Raw genomic sequence first — 20,278 nt, forward strand, 5'->3', positions numbered from 1 at the left:
TCTTGCAGTGTCTGTAACTACTCTTAGACTGACCATCTGATGCTGAGGCTTGAGAACCGAGTGTTTGATAGCTGAACGGTGATGTGTCCGCACTGTCTTGCAAAAGATCTGAAGAAGGGTATCAGCTAGGAAAGTGCTATTGAAAGGTGCAATAAGCTTTGATCACAGAGAGTTGGAAAATCAGGAGTTATCCTTGCTGACAGATGAATTAACTTGTGGGAGCCAATAAATGTTTGTGTGTTAGTACTAAGGTGCAGAATTGTTTCCATACATACACTAGAAAATGCCTGTTCTCTGGCATGTTCAGTGCCCCAGTAATAGATGTTGAATATCCCCCATTGCTGCAGCTTTAATAACCTTCTCACAAATACTGGAAGGCAGCCACGCAGAGCGCAGCCTGGGCAGGAACCGTAGAAGCTCCTTCATTACACTTCATTTTCCTGCAGAGCCTGGAAATGACAGCTATTTAATCCTCATCTTTTGCACGGAGGAGATTTTGCCTGTGTGGTGCCATCCTGAGTTTATGTAGCATATGTTAATAGGTCAAATGCATCTTGTTGAAGAACTTAATTACTTAACTGTTACCTTTCATTTAATTTGTAACTGGATGCTTTGGAAAAAATTCTTTTACTAAATTGTCTTCACATCTTCAGTCAGAGTTTATCCTTTAGGCAAAAAAAAAAAATCTACTTACTCATCCTTGGCATGTGAACCACCAATTTTTGCAAAAGATATCTATTCTAAAAATAATTTTGAAAATTACTGGAGATTATTCAAATTATCTGTCTTCTTCCTTAACTTTTGATTCAATGCTGGTTGCCACAGCTTAATCTCATTTGCTTTTAAAACATGGTATATCATATACTTGTGGCAGAAATTACTATAAAAGGAATGAGTGATTTGGCAGCATTTTAGAATTAAACTGATCCCTAATGAAGATCAATAGTAACCTAGAAACTGGGTAGTTTTTGTGTGCTGTACACTTTTAATAGTCTAACAGAGTATGTAACAAATCTATTTAAACATTACAAGACCAGTTTCTGATGGGGATAGGAAATTTGTGAGAAATGCAGAATATCTCAGGCATTCTGACAGATGTCATGTTTGTTTGACATCTGCAGAATGAGATTAAATAAGTGTCCAGTTTTGATCTTAAAAAGTAGCATTTGCTTCTAAGCAATACTGAGTTCTGTTCGTATGTCAGGGAAAAAGCAATCTTTAAAGGGCCCTTTGCTGAAATGATGAACTAGGATTTTAATCTTTGCCATATATTTCAAATTTCTGTTATATTAAAAAAAAAAATTGATAAATTAGAGCCTGAAAATATTTCTTGACCTTACAATGTATGTTTTCCAGTCACAGGTGTTTCAACAGCTTCATATTCCACAGATCCAGAATAATAAGGATTCCTAGTGCTCAGGTCACAGGCTTCATAAAATTTGGCAACAATTGATAACACAGATCAGACACCTGTAGCACAGGGGGATGTGCAGGCTTATTTATTAAACATATGCAGGTGCTTTTTGGGACATTCTCTTAATCTTACCTATTTTGATATCGCAATGTTATTTTTACTTTCAGGATGGGACAACTTCTTGAACAAACTGATAAGATCTGTCTTTTTATCTGTGCATTGATGTCTAGATAGATTACAATAGTGTAAAATCAGTTGTGTTCTGAAAAGGTTCATACTGCTTCTGATGGAAGTGCATCGTCAAAAGTCATTTGACAGTACTTCGCTTTCCTGCCTGAATGTGTCAGATGCAAAGACCCATGAAAAATTAATTATAAAAGAACTTTTGGCTTTTACCTGAGTATGAGCAGCTTTGCTGCTCCCCTGATGTGTACCTGAGTCTGCATTACCACCAGAAAGCAGTCTAAGGCTGACTTCCCCAAGCACTTGTAGAAACTTTCTTGGTGTTGTCTTGAAGTTCAAATGTTCAGCATCCGAAATCCAAGAGCTGAAAACAATTCAAAGCAAATTGCAGTGTGGTGGTGTAACTCGGCTACAACTTGTCTCTGTTTGTGTGGAGCATGTAACAGAATTGGTCTGAAGAAAACTGGACAAGTGCCAGGAAGACCCCAGTGCCACGCTTGGGATGCAACTTCCATCCTCATCAGTATCTCCATCCAAGGAGAAGTTTCACAGCTCTCAGACCAACGCTCTGAGCTGCCTCGTACTTAGACTTGACTGCACGACCTGAGGTTAACATTTTCATAATATGAAAACTAATATTTTCATAAGCGAGAGTTACAGCCTCGCATCAGTGCGGGTGTCTGGGGTGTCCCGATGAAAGGCACCTTCACCTCCCTGCGGCTTCGGTCTTAAAACACGCACGCCCCGGCCCTGCCGCCACCGCCATGCGCGGGCGCCCCCAGCGGAGCCGCCGCCGCGGAGCGAGGGGAGATGCTCCCAGGAAATGCTCTGAAGCGGCAGCAGTTGGCGGGCCCGTTTTAATGACCTACAGCTTGAGAGCGGCTCAGGGGAAGATCACTGTCACCATCCCCACTTAAAACAATTATAACTGTTACTCATCTTGAGTAGGATTTAGTATTATCGTGTTTGCTTGTATTTTAAGTGCCAGATTGTCTTTGCCCATGCTATTTTAGTCAAACTCATGCATTGTTGGGGGAAAATGGTAATATGCTGTACTCTGCTTTTGCAATTTCTTTTTAAACACTTTTCCCGCTGTTTCCACGCCTTCCTGTGAGCTTTACATGAAAGAACTGGCCTTTGTTTTGTTCACGAGGGCTTTGTTGTGACGAGGGCTTCCCACAAGGGCAGCATTCTGGCTTTGCTGCTCCCCTGATGTGTGCTAGCATTGCCTGAAATCTAGGTAAATCAGGAAGATGCAAGATTATAAATGTCAATGAGGAATCACAGCCTTGTTTGGCAGGGTCACAGTAAGAAGTGCAAGGTTATAGTTGTAAATGGCTGATTACCTACTGTTTATCCCTTGCTCATCTTTTCATAAATCTTGAGGTGGAATGGGAGCACAGATTACGTTATAAATAAAACCACTTCAGTGTGATTTAGGTGCATAGGCCCAAGAAATTGCCCGCGGGTGGGCTGCGACGGACAGGTCTCTTTTTGTGAGGCTGCTGCCCCATCTAGTGGCAGCTTGGGCGTTGGGTGCCCGGAGGGGAAACGAGGCGCTCGCTCCTCCCAGCCTGGGTTATCGATTGCAGGGACAGATCTTAAAAATAGATTCGAATAAAAGCAAATACGACCCATCAAAGCTTGCGTGTATCTAGGCCAATCAATTAAAGACATAAGTACTTTTTCTTCAGATGTTCATAACAGTTTTAATAGAGAACAGTGCCACTAAAAGACAGGGAAGATGCTCCATCTGCTGGGAGCTTTGAAGTTGTGAGGTTGTTTCCTGTAAAACAAGCAGTGTAGTTGGTCCCGACAAGTAGGACTGAACCTGGAAATGAGAATCAAATTGCTCTTGTAGGTCATTCGGTAATAAAGGTGTCTTTTGGCGAGTGGGGGCTCTCCTTGGTTCTATATTTCCCTTCTCCCTTTAAAACATATCTCTGATCGCTCACAAATCTCCAAATTGATCTGGTTATTCATAGCTTTGATCTGAGGACTTCTAAATTTAATTTCTGTTGCTGAGTCTGTATAGAGACTGTCTTGATGCATCTTTGTTTTCATAGCAAGATTCTTTAATTAAAAATACAAGACTAACAATTCTGTTTGGCAGTGGTTTTGTTTAATATGAAAACCAAGGCATTGGCTCCTGTACAGTGATACCAGCAACATGGCTGGGATACTGGTAACCTAAGTAAGAAAGCTCATACAGAAATGCTCTTTGCCATTCAAAGAGCCCACAGACTGTAATTTTAGTTATAGTGGCTGGACAAGTGTAACAGCTACCCAGACAATGAAAAAACAATAATTAAATAGCACCTGGTCGTGATTGTTCCCATAGAAACTAAGATATAGCAGCAGGTATATCTACCTTCTCAGGCTGTTAAATGCAGGAGATTGCAGGATCCTTTGATGTCAAATCAGTGAAATACATCTCATATATATATATATATATATATATATATGAAAGTAGAAACTTCGGCTGTTGTCATGAGTGGTTGGCAGGAAAAAATGTAGCAGAAAAGCTTACATATTTGTGAAATTCAGACCTTGTTACCACACAGTCTTTGTAGCAGTTAAATTGTCAGAGAAAGATGATTGATTAACTTATTTAAACAAATGCAGTCAAAACTATAAAACAAATGTAGTGAAAATTATCAAATATCATTATACTTGTCTGTTTTCTCATACTGACACAAAGTCTATCAGCATAAATGCCAGCATAGGCATGTATAGCCTGGCACTTCAGTCTGGTATATATTCACTGACATACTGTATCTAGTTCCTGAGATGTCTTTAAACATTGCCACCTCCTGACATTTTGAATACTACAATTAATAATAATATTGTTGTTATTATTGCAAATTTATCGATTTAAAAGACTGCTGATATAGATCACAGTCAGGTGACAAACTTTATTTTTAAACTTCGCAATTCAAAGCACTCATAAGCTAGCATCCTTGGGAGGCTGGAATCCACTGTCTCTTTATCTCCTTCCCACTATTTGTCAGCTTATATGTTTGACGGTCTTTGAACATTCAGTATTTTTCCTGTCCATTGACTGTTTTCATGCTTCAGGAGGATATATGTGTATTTTAAGACTAGAATGTGACTGCAAAACCAAAAATTGTTCCAAGATTTTAGAGCAAAGCTAGTATCTTATAAAATTTCACCCCTAAATGTTCTAAAAGTCTTTTTAATGTAGTATTAAGGCCGAGTTGAAGCGAACATCTAAAAATATTTCCATAGCCTGGATTCAGCAACAAAATAGGATAAATTTCTCTGAGTTACCTCCCCAGGTAATAAACAAAAGAGCCCTTGATACTGCATGTCTCAAAACAAGCCTATTGTAAATAAATGATACAGTTAATATAAGACAGAAGTGTCCTTAGATGGCAAGCCTAGTTGCAGTTATTTTACATGAAACTGGGTTGTTCTGGAAAAATATTTCAAATTTATCTTTCTCTGTCTAGTTTGAAATGAAATGAGCAATTGTTTGTTCTTAAAGGTGGCACATAAAATGTGATGTCTGTAATCAAATACACTTGATCCCAAATGCAAGGTGTGTGAGGGAAATTAAGCAGCCAAGCTCAGATTCAGTCTTTCCAGTGATTCTCAATAAAACTGAATACTTTAAACATTTCTGTTATGCCCAGTCTTCATATGAGAGACTCAATGATAATTTCTGCCCCACATTTTTGAGGGATTCTTCCACCACAGTTTCTGCCCCCACTCCTCATTTAGCATTCAAAGCCTCATCAAACACCCAATCAAAGAAGCCTAGGACATATTCTGTGAAGAACCACAATTGGAAAATGACAGCTAAGATACTTCCAGAAACAAAGCAGGAGCTGTAAAACACATAACAAGGGGAAAATGTCTTCCCACTGAGTGATGGCTCTTGAATTCTGTCACTGATTTAAGTCTAATAGTTTCTTTCATTTTTCTGGAAGATTTTCAGTCTGAGTCATTTCTGAGACAAATCAATTCATTTTTGAAGGGCAGCTGGTTAAAGCTACTTGTTCCCCAGTGTTGGCTCAGGTTCTGGCTGGCAAGTTCTAGAGCAAAATATGACTGAGATGGTCAAGGATACCTGTTCATGTTAGTTCTTTATGTGGCTGTGTCTGCTATTAATATAGAACGTAAGCAGGTTGAAAAAAAGTTACCCAGACACACCAATTTTCCATGTATTAGACTTTGCAGGTGCATTTGAAGATGAAGGAGTTGGAATATTAGTGAAGATTTTTTTTACCATGGGTGCTAATGTGCTGTAGTAATGCCAAGTACATGCTGTGGTCTTCATGGAACAGCTGCAATTTCAACAGATGTAGCGATGTTCTGATTTATGTCACTTGGGGATGTTTTGTTTTAAGCGAGGCTAACGTTTTGTGCCACAGTACAAGAAAATTTAAGGGAGAATTAGTATGTGGTGACTTAATTACTGCTGCTTAAGTTATTAATATACTGAATTTAGAACATCTCAGCTGTGACTAGCAGAAATACCTTGCTCATTTCCAATAAATTATGAAAATGCCTGTGGTTGTTTTTTATTTGTAAATGTGTCCATCTGGTTTTCTGGAATTCTACTGTTGCCAAACAGGCATTACCTAAAATGCATAAGGCCATGACTGGCAAAGCCTGGTAGTTGCCTATGATTTTCAGCTTCTTTTGTGATTGCCTCCTTATGATAATACCATGCTTTGAAAGGTTTTATCACACCCAGAGGCTTCCAGCTTGAAACATACTGAGGTAATTCATGCGTATGATGCCAAGTCATAGCATTACGTACAAAACACTTTCCAGTTACTTTCCAGTTATTCAGTAGAGAAATAATGTTTCCATTATCCAATGAGGGATAATAATTTTACTCACTTGCCAGTTGCACATGTTATTCATTGAAAGTATTTTGCCCAGTAGGACTTGAAAGCAATTAATTTGATTCTAGTTCAGTCTAGAATATTACTTTGTTGAGAGTCACTGAAAAGTTTGCTCAAAACTTTAAAAAGTTATTAGTCTACAATTAAGAGGTTTGCCTTTAATTGGTAATTCAGAAATCCAGACCTTCTTGTCTCATAGCAGCCATTTTTTAAAGCCACTTTTTAAAAAGTTGATTAAATTATGTAATACTATTTCTAAACTTCCCTGTGGTGTCTGTATTTTCATGTAGTCATCTCAGTCACTGAGCATCTTCATTTATTTCATCAGAAAACAGATAACATCAGATTAGACGATTTCTCAAAATCTCTCCCAGTTGCATTGCAAGAGCCTGAAACAACTGGTTTATCTCTGTCTAAATTGTTCTGAAAAAATTCCAGTGGAGGAGGTTCAGTGCCACTCAATAGCATTTATTGTTGTGCTTTACTACTCTCACCAGTAATACTTTGATTCGGTTTCTCTTCCTGCAGCCAGGTTTATTGTTTCTCACCCCATCTCTCACAGACACAGAGGACAGCTTATTCCATTCTCTACCACAGTCTTTTCTCTTTAAAGAAAATGTCCCTTGTAGATTTTGCTCCTTTGGATAAAATAAACCAGATATTTTCAGTCTTTTCTCCTTGTGATCATTACTGTTGTGTTCTCATCGATGATGTTCCAAACAAGACACAGCTGAGTGTCTGCCTAGTCCTTAGGTTTACAAACTGTGCTCCGGTCTATGTGTCAGCATGTTTACATTTTTTTACTCAATACTGTTGACTTAAATCCAGTTTGTGGTTGCTATGTCATCTGGATCCACTTTAATACTCATCTATGTCTGTGCATTTGGTTATTCCTGTTTGTCTTTATTAGCTTGTGCATTTCCAATAGCTCTGGTTTGCTAAGCTCCCTCTGAATGCTGGTTGGATGCAGTCCCTCCCAGCTTCAAGTATTGTCAGTGTATCCTACCAGTCAGGTGCAACCTAAATCTGAATGAACCAACTAGTTGGCTGTAGCAGTGCAACAGCACACAGGAACTGAGCATGTGCTGCACGTTTTCATGCTCGACTTGTGGGTCTACCTGTCATTTTACTGTTTATGAAGTACATGGCACTTGCTCCATAAATTCTTGCATTTTCACTTCCTAACGTTCACTTCCTTCCCTTGGCAAAAGGTTAAACAGATTGCCCATTTGTATAACTGCAAGAGATGGGAAGGATGTGGAAGGGCTATGTCAGACCAAGTTTGAACCCAGATTTGCTCTTTAATGAATATGCATTGTTTCAATTATGTCAGTTACCTTTTTAACTTTGTATTGAGATGAAGATACCTGAAACTTCACATTTCAAGTTTGATGAATGCAGAAAGGTTTGATTCTCTTTTCATGGATAAGCTCTGTTCTCATTTGTCCCAAAGCAAGCACGCTGCTTAAGTGTCAGAGGTGAGCCAAAGGCCTGGTGACCAAATAGTTGTATTGCTCCTTATTAGTTCAGGTTTCAATACACACAAACAAAATCCTCCTACGCGTACAATTCCATATGGAAGTGGTGTAACATATGCAACAAATAGGTGTTTCACCATAACTTATTTTTTTTAACACAGATTTTATTTTTATGTACTTTGAGTCACATTTTAGTTTCACTTCCATGAAGAAAGCTTCTACTATATAAGGTAAAGTGGTCTATCCATTCAGGATGCATCACTTCCTTTAAGACCTGTCAGGTTAAACTAGCTTGCCATGCTCTGGACACATCAGATACTGCTTTATCCTCATTGCTTAATGTTTCTTCTGTGGAAGTGTTGAAGATAAGTAGGAACTTGAGTTCATATTAGTTATGCTCCTGAGGCTTCTGAGACTACGATCGCTTCTCTTTGGCTGATGCCCACCTCTCCACTGTTTCTAAATGCTTGTTGGACTCCCATTCTATTCCTTTCTGCTGCCTGCACATATCTGAAATCAAGCAATGATATGCTTAAGAGCAGATTTATGATACCAACATTTGTCTTGCATGTATGTTAGTACCAGATATCCAATACCTTCCAAAAATGCCCTCTCTCTAGTATTTCTCTTGTCATTCTGCAGTGGTGTTTGCCAATTTCCATGCACAGTTCTCTAGGCTGTTTCTCTTCATCCTCACCAGCACCACAACCTGCATCATCCTCAGTCTCTGTGAGGAAGGAAAGAAAATATTTCCCGTGGATTCTATTGCAGGAAAAAAAAGTTTTGCAAATCAGTGCTCTCATCTTTCGGCCGCCTTCTTCCCAGGCTTTCATCACTAGCCAGCCAGATGATAATGTAGTTGTGGAGCCAAAGGCATGCAGGGAACATTGAAAGATAGTATATGAAGTATTATAGCAGCTGAAGCAGAGGTGTATGTACATTGTATGTTTAAAGATTTCATTTTTGTTGGGGAAGTTTATCCAATGTAAACTAAAGAACAAATGAGATTGCACACCCAAAACAGCATTTCAATTTCCTCTGCTCTCAAGACTCTATTTATATTTTCTTTAGAGCTACCTAAATTTCAAAATGAAAGAGACTGAAATACAAATTTTGTTTATAACTCCTTTTTCATTGTTACTTACATTCATGATGATGGGAATAAGTTGAAAGTTAAGTTGTACTTACTTTATTAATAGAAAAAGCCCATAGAAGTCAATGACAAATGTGCTGTTCATTACAATAATAATAATATGCAATTGTCCTGAAGATACATATATTCTCTATCTGTTGGAAATCTGTTGACTTTAGTACTTCGATAAATGTTTAAATGAAAAAAATACTGAAGTGAGCAAGCTGTAGCATCCCAAAAGACATGATTAAAACATAGCATTTTTTTGTCTAAAACTATATTACCATTGCTTACTTTGTGCCCAAAGTATTCTTGGCCAACACTGGTCAGGCTGTCCTGTTAATTACTGTCTAGAAAAGCAGTGAAGAGGTGCCTGCTTCCTTGTTTTGCACAGTCTCACAATCTCTCACAGGAGATCTCCAACTTGTGCTCTAGAAACAGTGCAATTTTAACTCCCTGCACAAACTTGAACCAGCAGTCCACAAACAGCACCCTTTTGCTGCGTAACTCTACCACCCACAGGGGTAACCTCTACTAATAAATCTCAGTTTGGAGATCCCAATCACAAATTGTATTGCCAAACAGTTTACAGTCCAGTATTGTCAGTAACCATTTCATGTTTGAGTAGGGCTTGCTGACCCTGTGTGAGACTGGGCTGTCAGTTTGTTACTCACAGCACATTCACACTGTTGTCAACTCTCCCTCTTCCTGACAAGTCATACCCAAGCAGACCTGTGTGAGAAAGGAACTACTGTCCCACCCAGTTTATCGAAGGGAAATTGAACTATAAAGACGTGGCTTAACAATAACAGAGCTGGAAATAGTCCAGATGTTACATGCTTCAGTCTTGAGTCTATAGAACAAGCCTTCATTAAGATTCTTATTCCTGTCATTCCACTACTAATATGCAAGGCTGATGTACCCAGACTTCAACAAGCTACAAGATGTAGCATGCTTCTCACAAATACCAGTGTGCTTTTTAGAAAGAGATAATTTAGTTTATGCATTTTGCCTAGATTTTTAAAGGATTGCTATAGTTGAATTTGTGCCTGAGCAACTCTGAATTCATAGGTGCCATGCTATGAAGTGAAGACATCAGTCTAAAATCTACTTGAGTTTATGTAGCTCATTTTTTATAAAGAAGAAAAAGAAGAAAAGGAAAAAGGAATTTCACTTTCAGAGGTTTTTTACATTCTTTGGTATGTATATATTAGAAATGCAGTTGACTTTAAGTAGTTGTTTGTTCTTAGCACTCTTTACTACAAATTCTGTTCTAGCTAAACTTCTTTGTTGAAAAATAAACTGAAATATAAATAAATCTTGCGTTCAGATGTAATTTCTACTAACTGAACTTTTGCTTAGTAGTACTTGATGTCAACTGCAAAAGCTTCTTTTCAAAAATTAGTGTCCACAAAGAAGTACTGAGGGAAGCTGAAACTGTCACTTTCCTTTTAGCACCTTTCTATGATGGTGTTGCTTTGCATTCTTCCACATTCATTAGCATTTTAGTTAATGAGTGAACTTTTGATACCTATCTCTTGATTCCCCCTACCAAGCGATTTGGATCTTACTGTAGAGCAGCTCTGGAGTATGAGAACTGTATTCCCTTATGGTAAAGCCCAAGGAGGATGGTTTGGCTTTGCAGGTTCACCTGTTATTCCACAGCCACTTGGGAACGGCAAGTCTATGGGTCTAGATGGGAGTCCTGAAGCACCTGCAGCGTGGATAGTGGATTCTCAGCACTTCCTTCATCCTATGCTCTATGTTTTGCTAGTAAACAGGAAGTTTAAACTTTTATTTCAAACATGTATGTTTTACCAAGAAACTTCACAGTTCAGATTAAAACTCAATAATAGCAGTTCTCGTTGAATTGTACCCTTCACCTTTCAAGAGAGGAGAGACAGACACATAAGAATAAGAGTTTTTTAATGATTTTTTTAACATTAATAATAAAAAAATAAGTTAAACATAGTAAAAATAAATAAAGATTGAGGTTCCAGCCCTCATACAAATAATTCAAATCTGTAACAAAAAAAAAGGCAAGTTTAAAAATAAAACCAGCATAAGTCTTGGGAAAAACTAAGTAGTTTCCATATAATATCAGTTAAATGAATTGAAATAAAGGTCTGACTTCTGACATCTGCAGCGTTCAATGAGTGCAGAGTCCTTAAATCCTCTCCTGGGTGCGTACGTATATGTAAAGAGGTTGCATAATCAGAATTTTCAGGGGAACCCTGCAGGCACCTTCACGTGTGATCTGGAAGTCCAGTCAGGTTTCCAATTTCCCTTCTTGCAGCACAGTTCTTAAGTGGAATACATTAAGAGTTTGTAGTGCTGACACAGCTACAGGTGCCATCTTTCAGATTTTACTGTATGTTGGGTCTACACCAAGAGTTCCCTTAGCCTAAGTAGACTAAGTAGACTTTGGTCCTTCTTCACTCTTCAGCAACAATAATGCTGATGCAGTTTCTTTTACTTTCTGATTCAAAGCCTGATCACCCTTCTCAGTACTGGTTTTAGTGGGTTAGATTTCTAGAACTTGGGTCTTTACTCATCACACAGAATAATATTAAGATTTTAGACTCAGGCCATGTATAAAATGAATACTTGAGTTAAATAAGTTAAAACTTTACCAACGCTTCCAGACCAAATGCTGGTTCTTCAATGAAGTGGACAGATAACTTGATATGTATAGTATTGTGCATGGGAATACTCATTTAAATATTAAATATTTTAGCTTCCCACTGAGTGGTTTTCATGTTAATTCAGAGTAGTAAGATAATATATCAACCATCTCTCTGTCTCAGGAACACCAATGTGAGTGGCAGACTACACACACTTTTAAAGGGAAAGCCTCTCATGATATTCAGGACTTTAGTATCCTGTTACCAGTATAGGCTTAATCTTGTTCATTTGATTCCAGATGTAGAAAAAAGGTCACTTTGGTTCAGGAAGAAAACGACTCTTGGTGCTGATTGCATTCATAGTGGAGTCAATCCAGTTAAGGTATTGAGTAACTCTGGTGTAAACGCCAGGCTTGTTTTCCTTTGCGCAGCCCTCTCCCCAGCTGACAATCCCATAAAGCGTCATCCTGCCGTTGTGCTCACAGACCATCGGGCCACCGGAATCTCCCTGACAACAGAAGGAGAACATATTAGGCCATTTTCTGCAGATGGAGCCTCTGTAACAGGGAGCCTGTGATTATTGCTGCTCTATACCAAAACAAGCGTAAACACCTACGAGCTAAAGTTTTGATTTTTGAAAAAAACACATAGATGGAACAGAATGCTCAATATCTGCTGTGACTTGAACACAGTCTGTAAGGTGTGGAATTCTCTAGTTCCCCCCAGCAGGGCACAGAGAGAATAGTTACCTTGCACACTTCCATCCTAAGTTTATAATCACAGATATTGGAATAGTGATAAAAGGTCAAAGCCAGCATGCCCAGTTCTTCACCACAGAATCAACTGTCTCACCCTCCATAAGGTACTTTCACACTTAAGGATGACACTTGTTCTTTTGGCTCATGTGGCCACTCTGCCCAGTCAAGTGTGCAGGGAAGTAAATATCATTTTGAGGAATCTGTGGAATCAGTGTCACCCCATAATTCACCTTTTATCCCTTTGCAGAGGTACATTTAATGGTAAGAAAGTGCAAGCGGACATTGGAGTAGCTGCCATATTCCTCTGATGCATATCTACCAGCCATTGCTTGTAAATAAGGCCCCAAAGAATAATAATAGCTAAGATACTGCACTCCTTACACCTCCAAAGAAGGGTCTGGAGGGAATAACACCTAATTCTATGTCCCAACCCTCTTCCATATGTTTGGTCACACTATGGGCCAGCTCCATTAAATGTGCTGAATTCCTGCTACGTGAAGAGAAACTCTTCTGACCAGTAGAATTACAAGATGCCACCAGCTGATCCATATAGTGTACATATATTTAAAATTATTTAGAAGATAAAACAAATCAGTTTTACCTTGCATGCATCAGTCATCCATGTAGGATCTCCAGCACAGACCATGTTGTCAGTAACTCTGATATTATCATAATATTCATATTTGCATTTTGTCTGTGATATTAAGTTTACAGTGGCTGACATTAGTCTTTGAGCATAGTAGATGTCATCTGCAAACAAAACAGCATTTAACTCTTTCCACCATCCAAGACAAAAACAAAAACCAAACACACCCCCCCCCCACCAACACCAAAACAAATAACACCACAACAACAACACTCAAACCAAACCCAACCCCATAACACACACTTTCAGGACTTGAAAGAAATTAGCATAACTATTCCAGTTCTGATTTGAGGCTCTTATTACCCACTTATGCAGTATTGCCTTACTTTTACTGCTAATGAATAGTTTTAAAGTGAAAAACAAGTGTTTCAAATGCAAACTTTATAGTTTGGTTTTTAAAGAGAAAGAATTTGGTATTTCTTGAAAGAAGTTCTGCACAAATACAATCCTTTTTTAATCCTCCAACACAGCTTTAATTTCTTCTACTTCTCACCACATCAGGAATGAAAAAGTTGCCATGTTTTACACCTTTGCTTACTTTGTATGGCTCCCAAATGTAAGAAGCATCAGATTAGAACTGCCATGGACAACTAGAGATGACAACAAAGATCATCTTTGACAGACACATGGAGTACATGAAATAATAGAAATTAATTTTTTTTTTTAATCTTGTGCAGATTATGGTATAAAAATACATCCCCTTCCCACATAGTGAAAGTACAGCTTTGGAATGAGATGTCATTCACTTACAATAATCTTGTTTTCCATAGCCAGATATTTCACACCGGGTATTGTCTCGTAAGTAAAGGTTCTTCTCTGGCAAGCAGACTGTTTTGACATATTTGGATTCTACGGCACACTGTCCAGAATTTGTTCTTATCCGTATCAAAGCTGAGAAACAAGTCAGAGAAGAAACAATTAGATTTGTAAAGCAGGTTTTTTTCCCCTCAGGTTCTCTAACAATAGGAGCAGTTACAGTTAATGATAATAGTTGCAATTACATTTAGTTCTGGTTACACATGGTTCCTCTCGTTGCTTTCGGAATGACATTAGGTCATTATTTAGTAACAACAAAATTAATTTCTCAGCACTAAGACTGGCAAACGTTCCAACTTGAACTTTTGTCCTGGAAGGATAGGGGCTGATAGCTCAGGGAAGATGCTTCAAGTGTATCTTCAGATGTTTTAAAACCTCAGCTTCCTGACTGGCTGTAGAGGGTGGCACCAGCTGCCCTGCTGAAGAGAGGGCAGTTTATGCTGTACTTTTCACCAAAAGAGCTTATGAAGCTATTCTTTGAGTCTTTCTCCTTAGTGGCAGTCATCTGGAAGGCATAGTTGAGTTCTAATTGCCAAGTGCAAGAGTGGCAAGTTTGTTCTGTGCAAGTTGTAAGTACCCCTCTCTGACTTGACTGGTTTAGGGATAGGGTTGTGAAAACCAGAGAGACTTATAAAAGTCTGGATTAATTCAGGATAACCTTTGGCTAATGCAGTACTTGATATGGCATTCTCATACTATATGATGAAAGGCAGTGCACATGCATTTTTTTCATCATTTACTAAACGTACAATGTGATCTCTGTAGGCATAGAGTAATATGGTAGAAATGGGACGCTGTCACCAGTGCTTATGGAAAAGCCATGCCTTATACAGGTCTAGAGGTAAGACAGGCTTAAAATTGACTGTATACCAGGTAATGTGTCTGACATGCCACAAACCAAATTTATACAAGCTCAGCACAGGCCTAGTTCTCAGAAGCACCTAGTTGCTGTTGCACTTCAGCTTATCTCCGATTCTACTTGTTTTAGATGTATGCCATGATTACATAGCCTTCAGCTATCCTCAGTGTTTTAACAGTTCACATTAAGATGACACTTACCAATATCGTTCTCATTGCCACCTGTGTCATCTGTGAAGCCAGGGTGAGGGATGATGTTATCAACCATGAATTCTTGTTCTTTATCATCAGTCTCATTCAGTCTGGACTTGCCAAGGAAGACTTTGTAGACAGAATTGTCATGTGGTTTTTTTGACCTGAATGAGAGTAAAGAGTTTAATGAAGACTACTGGTGTCTGAGTGAAGTCAACAGCTCAGATCCAGTCCCAGGTCTTTTTTTGTGTTTACATCAATGCTGACAAGAAAAAGCAAAATTTAGCTTTGAAAATTGATGTAAAGGAAAGCATCCTGATTTTCCATTTGAAGGGCTTAAGATAGAGGTTCCGGCCAGGCGTTGACTATAACAATCCTCTGCAGGATGCCAGCAGGATCAGCTTTCCACAGGAAAAACAACAAAAACACCCACAAATGTACTGCTTAACAGTTTATCACCTTTCAGTACAACTTTTAAGTTTTGGAAACACCTAACATAAAATGAAAGCCCGGCTCCAATTCAGGCTAAAATTGTTTAAATTGCATAATCCACCAAATAGTTTACATTTTGCTAGCTCACTCTGCCAGACTGGGACTCCCAGAGGAGTCCAAGCCATGTTTATGGCTGCTTTTCTTGTTTTGCTCAAAAGAGCATTCTTACTATGGTACATTTTGAAGGGTTGCTCAGCAAGCATCACGCAAAGAAATCAGTTGAAGAAAGCTGTAAATAAGAAGGATGTGGAACTAAACTTACGCAGTTGGAAAACAGTGTGCTGCAGTGAGCACCCAGCAAGGGTCGATGAGGCTGCCACCACACAGAAAATGGTCAACACCCCGTATGTTTTTGAAGATGCCAGCTACCCAAGGCTGAGACTCAACCTCTGCCTGGCTTCCACCAACAATCTTGAAGTACTTGCTGATGCTCCTTTGACCACATTCATGCCCTATGAAAGGAGACATTTTGTTCAGATTTTCTTACAACTAAGCACCAACCTTGTGCTACTAAAAAACAAAAACAAAAAAAACCCAAAACAACACACACCAAAACAAACCACCCTGCTGTTGTCCTGAAACTGCTGTTACTTACCACACTTCTCTATGTTGCAGGGTGTTTCTTGAATGGCGAATCGCTTTTTGGTATAACACCAGGGCCTGCTCCTTCCATTTGGGTTTCTAGAAGATAAAGGAAATGTTCTTTTCATAAAGACAGTTTAAAAACATGATAGTATCTTAGAATTCTAACTCTCCTGAAAAGGTCAAAGGTGTCCTGTTGCAAGATATGTCAGAGAAAATAATTGATAAATGACTATTACTGTTGCATACTGGGAATTTTGCAGTACAATCAGCTTCAGTGGTGAGAACTCTAACACTTCAAAGAGTCACATTCCAAATATTTTTAGTCAAAATTCAATTCTAGTATTTTGTTGTTTTTCAAACATGTGCCAGTGCTTGAGGCACTTCTGGGGCTGTGGCAATAGAAGTCACCCTGGGAAGAGTGATGCTTTTCTTACCTGCAGTAGCTGTGTTTGCCCAGTCCAAGCTGCAAAGCATTCTTCAAGTCAGCATGGTAACGACCCCTCCTGATTACTGAGGGAAGGTCCCATGGCAGACACTCGTCTTCTGTAGCCATTCCTCTGTAGTTCTCCCCATTGTCAGTATAGCATGTGCTGTCAGTGTCTGAGAAAATGAATATTTTGTTAGCAGTATGTTCTCATTTATGATTGTTCTGAGACAGAAATAATCTGTATGGATCCTTCTAATGAGAAAAAAGTTCATGCATTACACTTGAAAACAGATTATGCGAAATGTGGACTGATTATATATTCTTTTTATATAAAATTTGTTCTATATGAATTTCAAGCACCAAATATCTTCTGTTTTAAAGCACACATGTTGCTGTTGCTTCTTTAATCATTTAAGTGTACTTCACAATATAATCAGTTCTTCTTCTGCTTCTGGACGTTGCCAGACAAGTTCACTTTTTTCACCCCAAAATAAAACATTCATGAGGTAGACAAAAGTTAGAGATCCTGGGTTTTGCACCAATATTTAGTTATTTCTCCTTACTTGGTCTGTTAGCACAAAGTGCTAAAGGATAATCAGTCATGTGTTTATGGGTAACATTTCACTTGCCATTTAATATTCATGATTTGCCAGTCTTTTTAGATCTTTTGATCAATTTAGTTAGTATTAAGGAAGATAGATACTCTACCTAGTTCACAGTGAATTCCAAAGTATCCGTCTGGGCATATGCAACGATTAACTCTGCTGAAGAGGTAGTAGGTAATGCAGGTTCCTCCATTCAAACAATGGCATTCTGAAATTAAGATACATCACTAATTAGAGGCAAAACATTTGAACGATGAAGTGAAACATAGTGGCAAACTAAGTTTTAGGTGTTTAAATATCATTAAGAATCTTCCTTCTTAATCGAAGATGTAATTGCAGGATAATAAGCTCTCTTTAGGTTCAAGTAGAACAAGCAGATATTTACCCTTGTGATCTGATCTGTGTTTATATGGCAGCCTGTAGTGCTTCTTGCTATAAACCTAAAGGAAAAGAGAAAAGGATTTTAAGGCAACAGTTTCTGTTATGTGGCTTGATTGTCTTTTACAGGCCCAATCTCTGTTCCCTGCTGCATCCATTCAACAGTTTAGTTTTTTGCATGCAGTTACTAGCTGAACCTGCTCTGTTGAATCTGGATGTGAATGAAGAGTGGAACTCTACTTGAGCAAAGCAGAATGGGGAAGGACAAAAAAAACCCACCAAACTAAAAAACCAAAAACCAAAACAAAAACCACCACCACAGCTGGATATTTCTTTCTCCATTGAATTAAGTAAGATTAGGTTTTTAGTACACGTTTCCCAGAGGTCAAGTGGTCTTGCCTGAGTTAAAACAAGTGATGGTAACAATATAAATCCCTAATGTTGGTGAATGGCTCTGCTGATAGATAAACAATCATACAAATTGATACTCAAAAAGATTCAAATTCATATCTGTTCCTCCTTTTTTAATATTACGCTTTCAAGCACAGGAAGTTAAAATTTAGTTAAGGCCCAATATCAACCCCCATGAAAGACCAATGAGCTCTTGGTACTCAGTGTCCAGGTCTAAACTGCATTAAGAAAAAAAAAAGAAAAAAAAAAGGAAAGAGCTAGATTTCTTGGTTATTGCATGTTGTCTTCACTATTCGAAGGCCAGCAGACATCTTAGAATGGAGCACAATCAGAAGAAAAACCAAAGGGTTCAAAACTGTGTTTTTTGGAGGTATATGTGCAGCATACATATATGTACATGCAAAGGCAGCAAAAAGGAGAATTCAAGTCAAAAGCCTACCACACTGTTCAAAGCAGAAGTATAATCAAAACCAGAAGTGGTTCTAAGTGAACCCCCCCACCATTTATTTCAAAACTTACAGAATCCAGTCCCGTGACAAGCGTGCCCAGGGTTACTGCGAGGAAGATGAGTAACTTCATATTGTTAGTTAACTTCTCACTTTGTTCCTCTTCTATCTGAATTGTTTTGATTCTGAAAATAAAAGGGTAACTTAGTGTCATGTTGTAGTTTTCATTGTCAGCTTTCTTCATTGGTTTCAGAATAAGTCACAACACAATTGACAGAAGAATTGCTGTGGAATATCTTCTAATTATTTCCACATATTAAATTACAGGTTATTGTTTGATGCTTTTTAGTACATTCAGCAGTACAACCTTTTTTTTGTGTGTGTGTTTAAATGAAGCAGAGAAAGAGAAATTGGAAAAATCCATGTTTAGTTTCTACAGCATGGGCTAACACAGAAATTGGCAAATGGATTTATTTGCTGTCCAGCTGTTTGTACCTAATTAACTGATTATTACTGCCTTGCAACAAAAGCACTGAACACTCGCATTTAGGGTATGAAAGGGAAAGCTCCTTTTTCATTATATCTGTAGTTGCTGACTGCATCTTGTTGATGTTAGGTACCTACATGAGCCTGGCTACCTCACTGAGTGCCTCTGGCCTCTGTAAACTCTTCAAAGTCTGGTCTTGATGTTACCTCATGTATTTACAGTATTAGAGAGGCTTAAAACATATTCTGTCTTGATTTCTATCTGCAGCTAGCTCTTGGAGCCAAGCATGTACAGCAATCTTCCCAAGAGTGGCTGTTAAAAAACAACTAACTTGTAACAACAATGTGGGAAGATTGCTATTATGTACCCGTAGGCCGTTTTTATTTTAATGCAAGTAATGGGATTTTTTTTAAAAGTGTCCTCAGTGCTAGAAAACAGGAATTGATTTTTAAAGGATTCTGTGGGAATCCTAGTTATATCTACATTGGCAAGCAGTGCAATGCAGTAGGAGAGGCTGTGCAGAACTGATTTGGTGCTGAAGACCTGCTCGACACTGTCTCTGCTTCAGAGGTTTTTACATTGGATTAGTTCTAGTTTGGTCCTGCAGACTGAATGCCTGCTGGAATTTGGAGTACATCTTCTAGTTCACTTTTATTCAGAAACACAGTGCAAGTACTCTAGAGCCACTCAGTGGTGTGAACAAGAACATGAGAAATAAAGACCATCAGTGGATTAATTTAAAATAAAACCTGGCATGAACTAAACCAAAATGCTGATGCAGATGCACCCTTTGCTTACAAGCATGTTTAGTAATGCAAGAAAGCAAATCCTGCCTCAGGTACTTGGGACACACACAGTTTTCAGATTCAGCTGAGATTGCTGCAGATATATCTTCCCTCAAGCATTTTTTTGTATTAAGATAATTATTTTTAGGATACTTGGCATCTATGCAAGTAATTTGTCATTTTTTTACCATAATTAGTTTCAAAGCTTAGCACCACAAATAGCAGTACTGCTGATTTTGTGTTAACATTATGGTATGCTGTACCTTGTAGAACAGATCCTCCCCTCTGCTGAAACACTACATTATAGGAGATTTTCATACTTTTTTTTTTTTTAATTTAAAGAGCAATCCCTTAATTCTGTTCGATTCGTACCCGGCATTTGTGTCCTTGAATCACGAGTCGGTTTTAAAGCATCGCACTTACCAGCAGCGCAGGAGCCCCGCGGTCCCTGTCGGTGCCGGGCGGGCGCAGAGCGGCAGCGGCCCTAGTGCGGGACGGACGCTATAAAGGCCGAGCCGGGGCGGTGCTCGGGCTGCTGCCGCCCCGGGGCGGGGCTGCCCGCCCGCCGCCTCCCCCCCGGGACCTGCGGATGCCTCGGCGTTTACCTTGCTGCAAACGAAAGTTGATGAAGTGACTCAAGAGGGGAATTTTAAATGCTTTTTAGTTTCGGGGGATGTGGGGGGT

At 38.8% G+C, this 20,278-nt stretch overlaps 1 protein-coding gene across 1 annotated transcript; it reads right to left on the reverse strand.

Annotated features, from left to right (window-relative positions):
• Window positions 1-10,993: 10,993 nt before the first annotated feature.
• On the reverse strand, window positions 10,994-20,063 carry PLAU (plasminogen activator, urokinase). The gene is made up of 11 exons (XM_082053358.1): window positions 20,018-20,063; window positions 18,396-18,507; window positions 17,473-17,527; window positions 17,191-17,295; window positions 16,490-16,655; window positions 16,066-16,151; window positions 15,733-15,922; window positions 14,988-15,142; window positions 13,863-14,003; window positions 13,068-13,216; window positions 10,994-12,216 (listed from the first exon to the last, which is right to left on the reverse strand). Exons 2-11 carry the CDS (start codon window positions 18,453-18,455, stop codon window positions 12,022-12,024), a joined length of 1,302 nt encoding a protein of 433 aa, XP_081909484.1. The 5' UTR covers window positions 18,456-18,507; window positions 20,018-20,063; the 3' UTR covers window positions 10,994-12,021.
• Between the last annotated feature and the right edge of the window lie 215 nt (window positions 20,064-20,278).

Source organism: Streptopelia decaocto (genome assembly GCF_964273445.1).
Source record: "Streptopelia decaocto genome assembly, chromosome: 5".
Taxonomy (NCBI): domain Eukaryota; kingdom Metazoa; phylum Chordata; class Aves; order Columbiformes; family Columbidae; genus Streptopelia; species Streptopelia decaocto.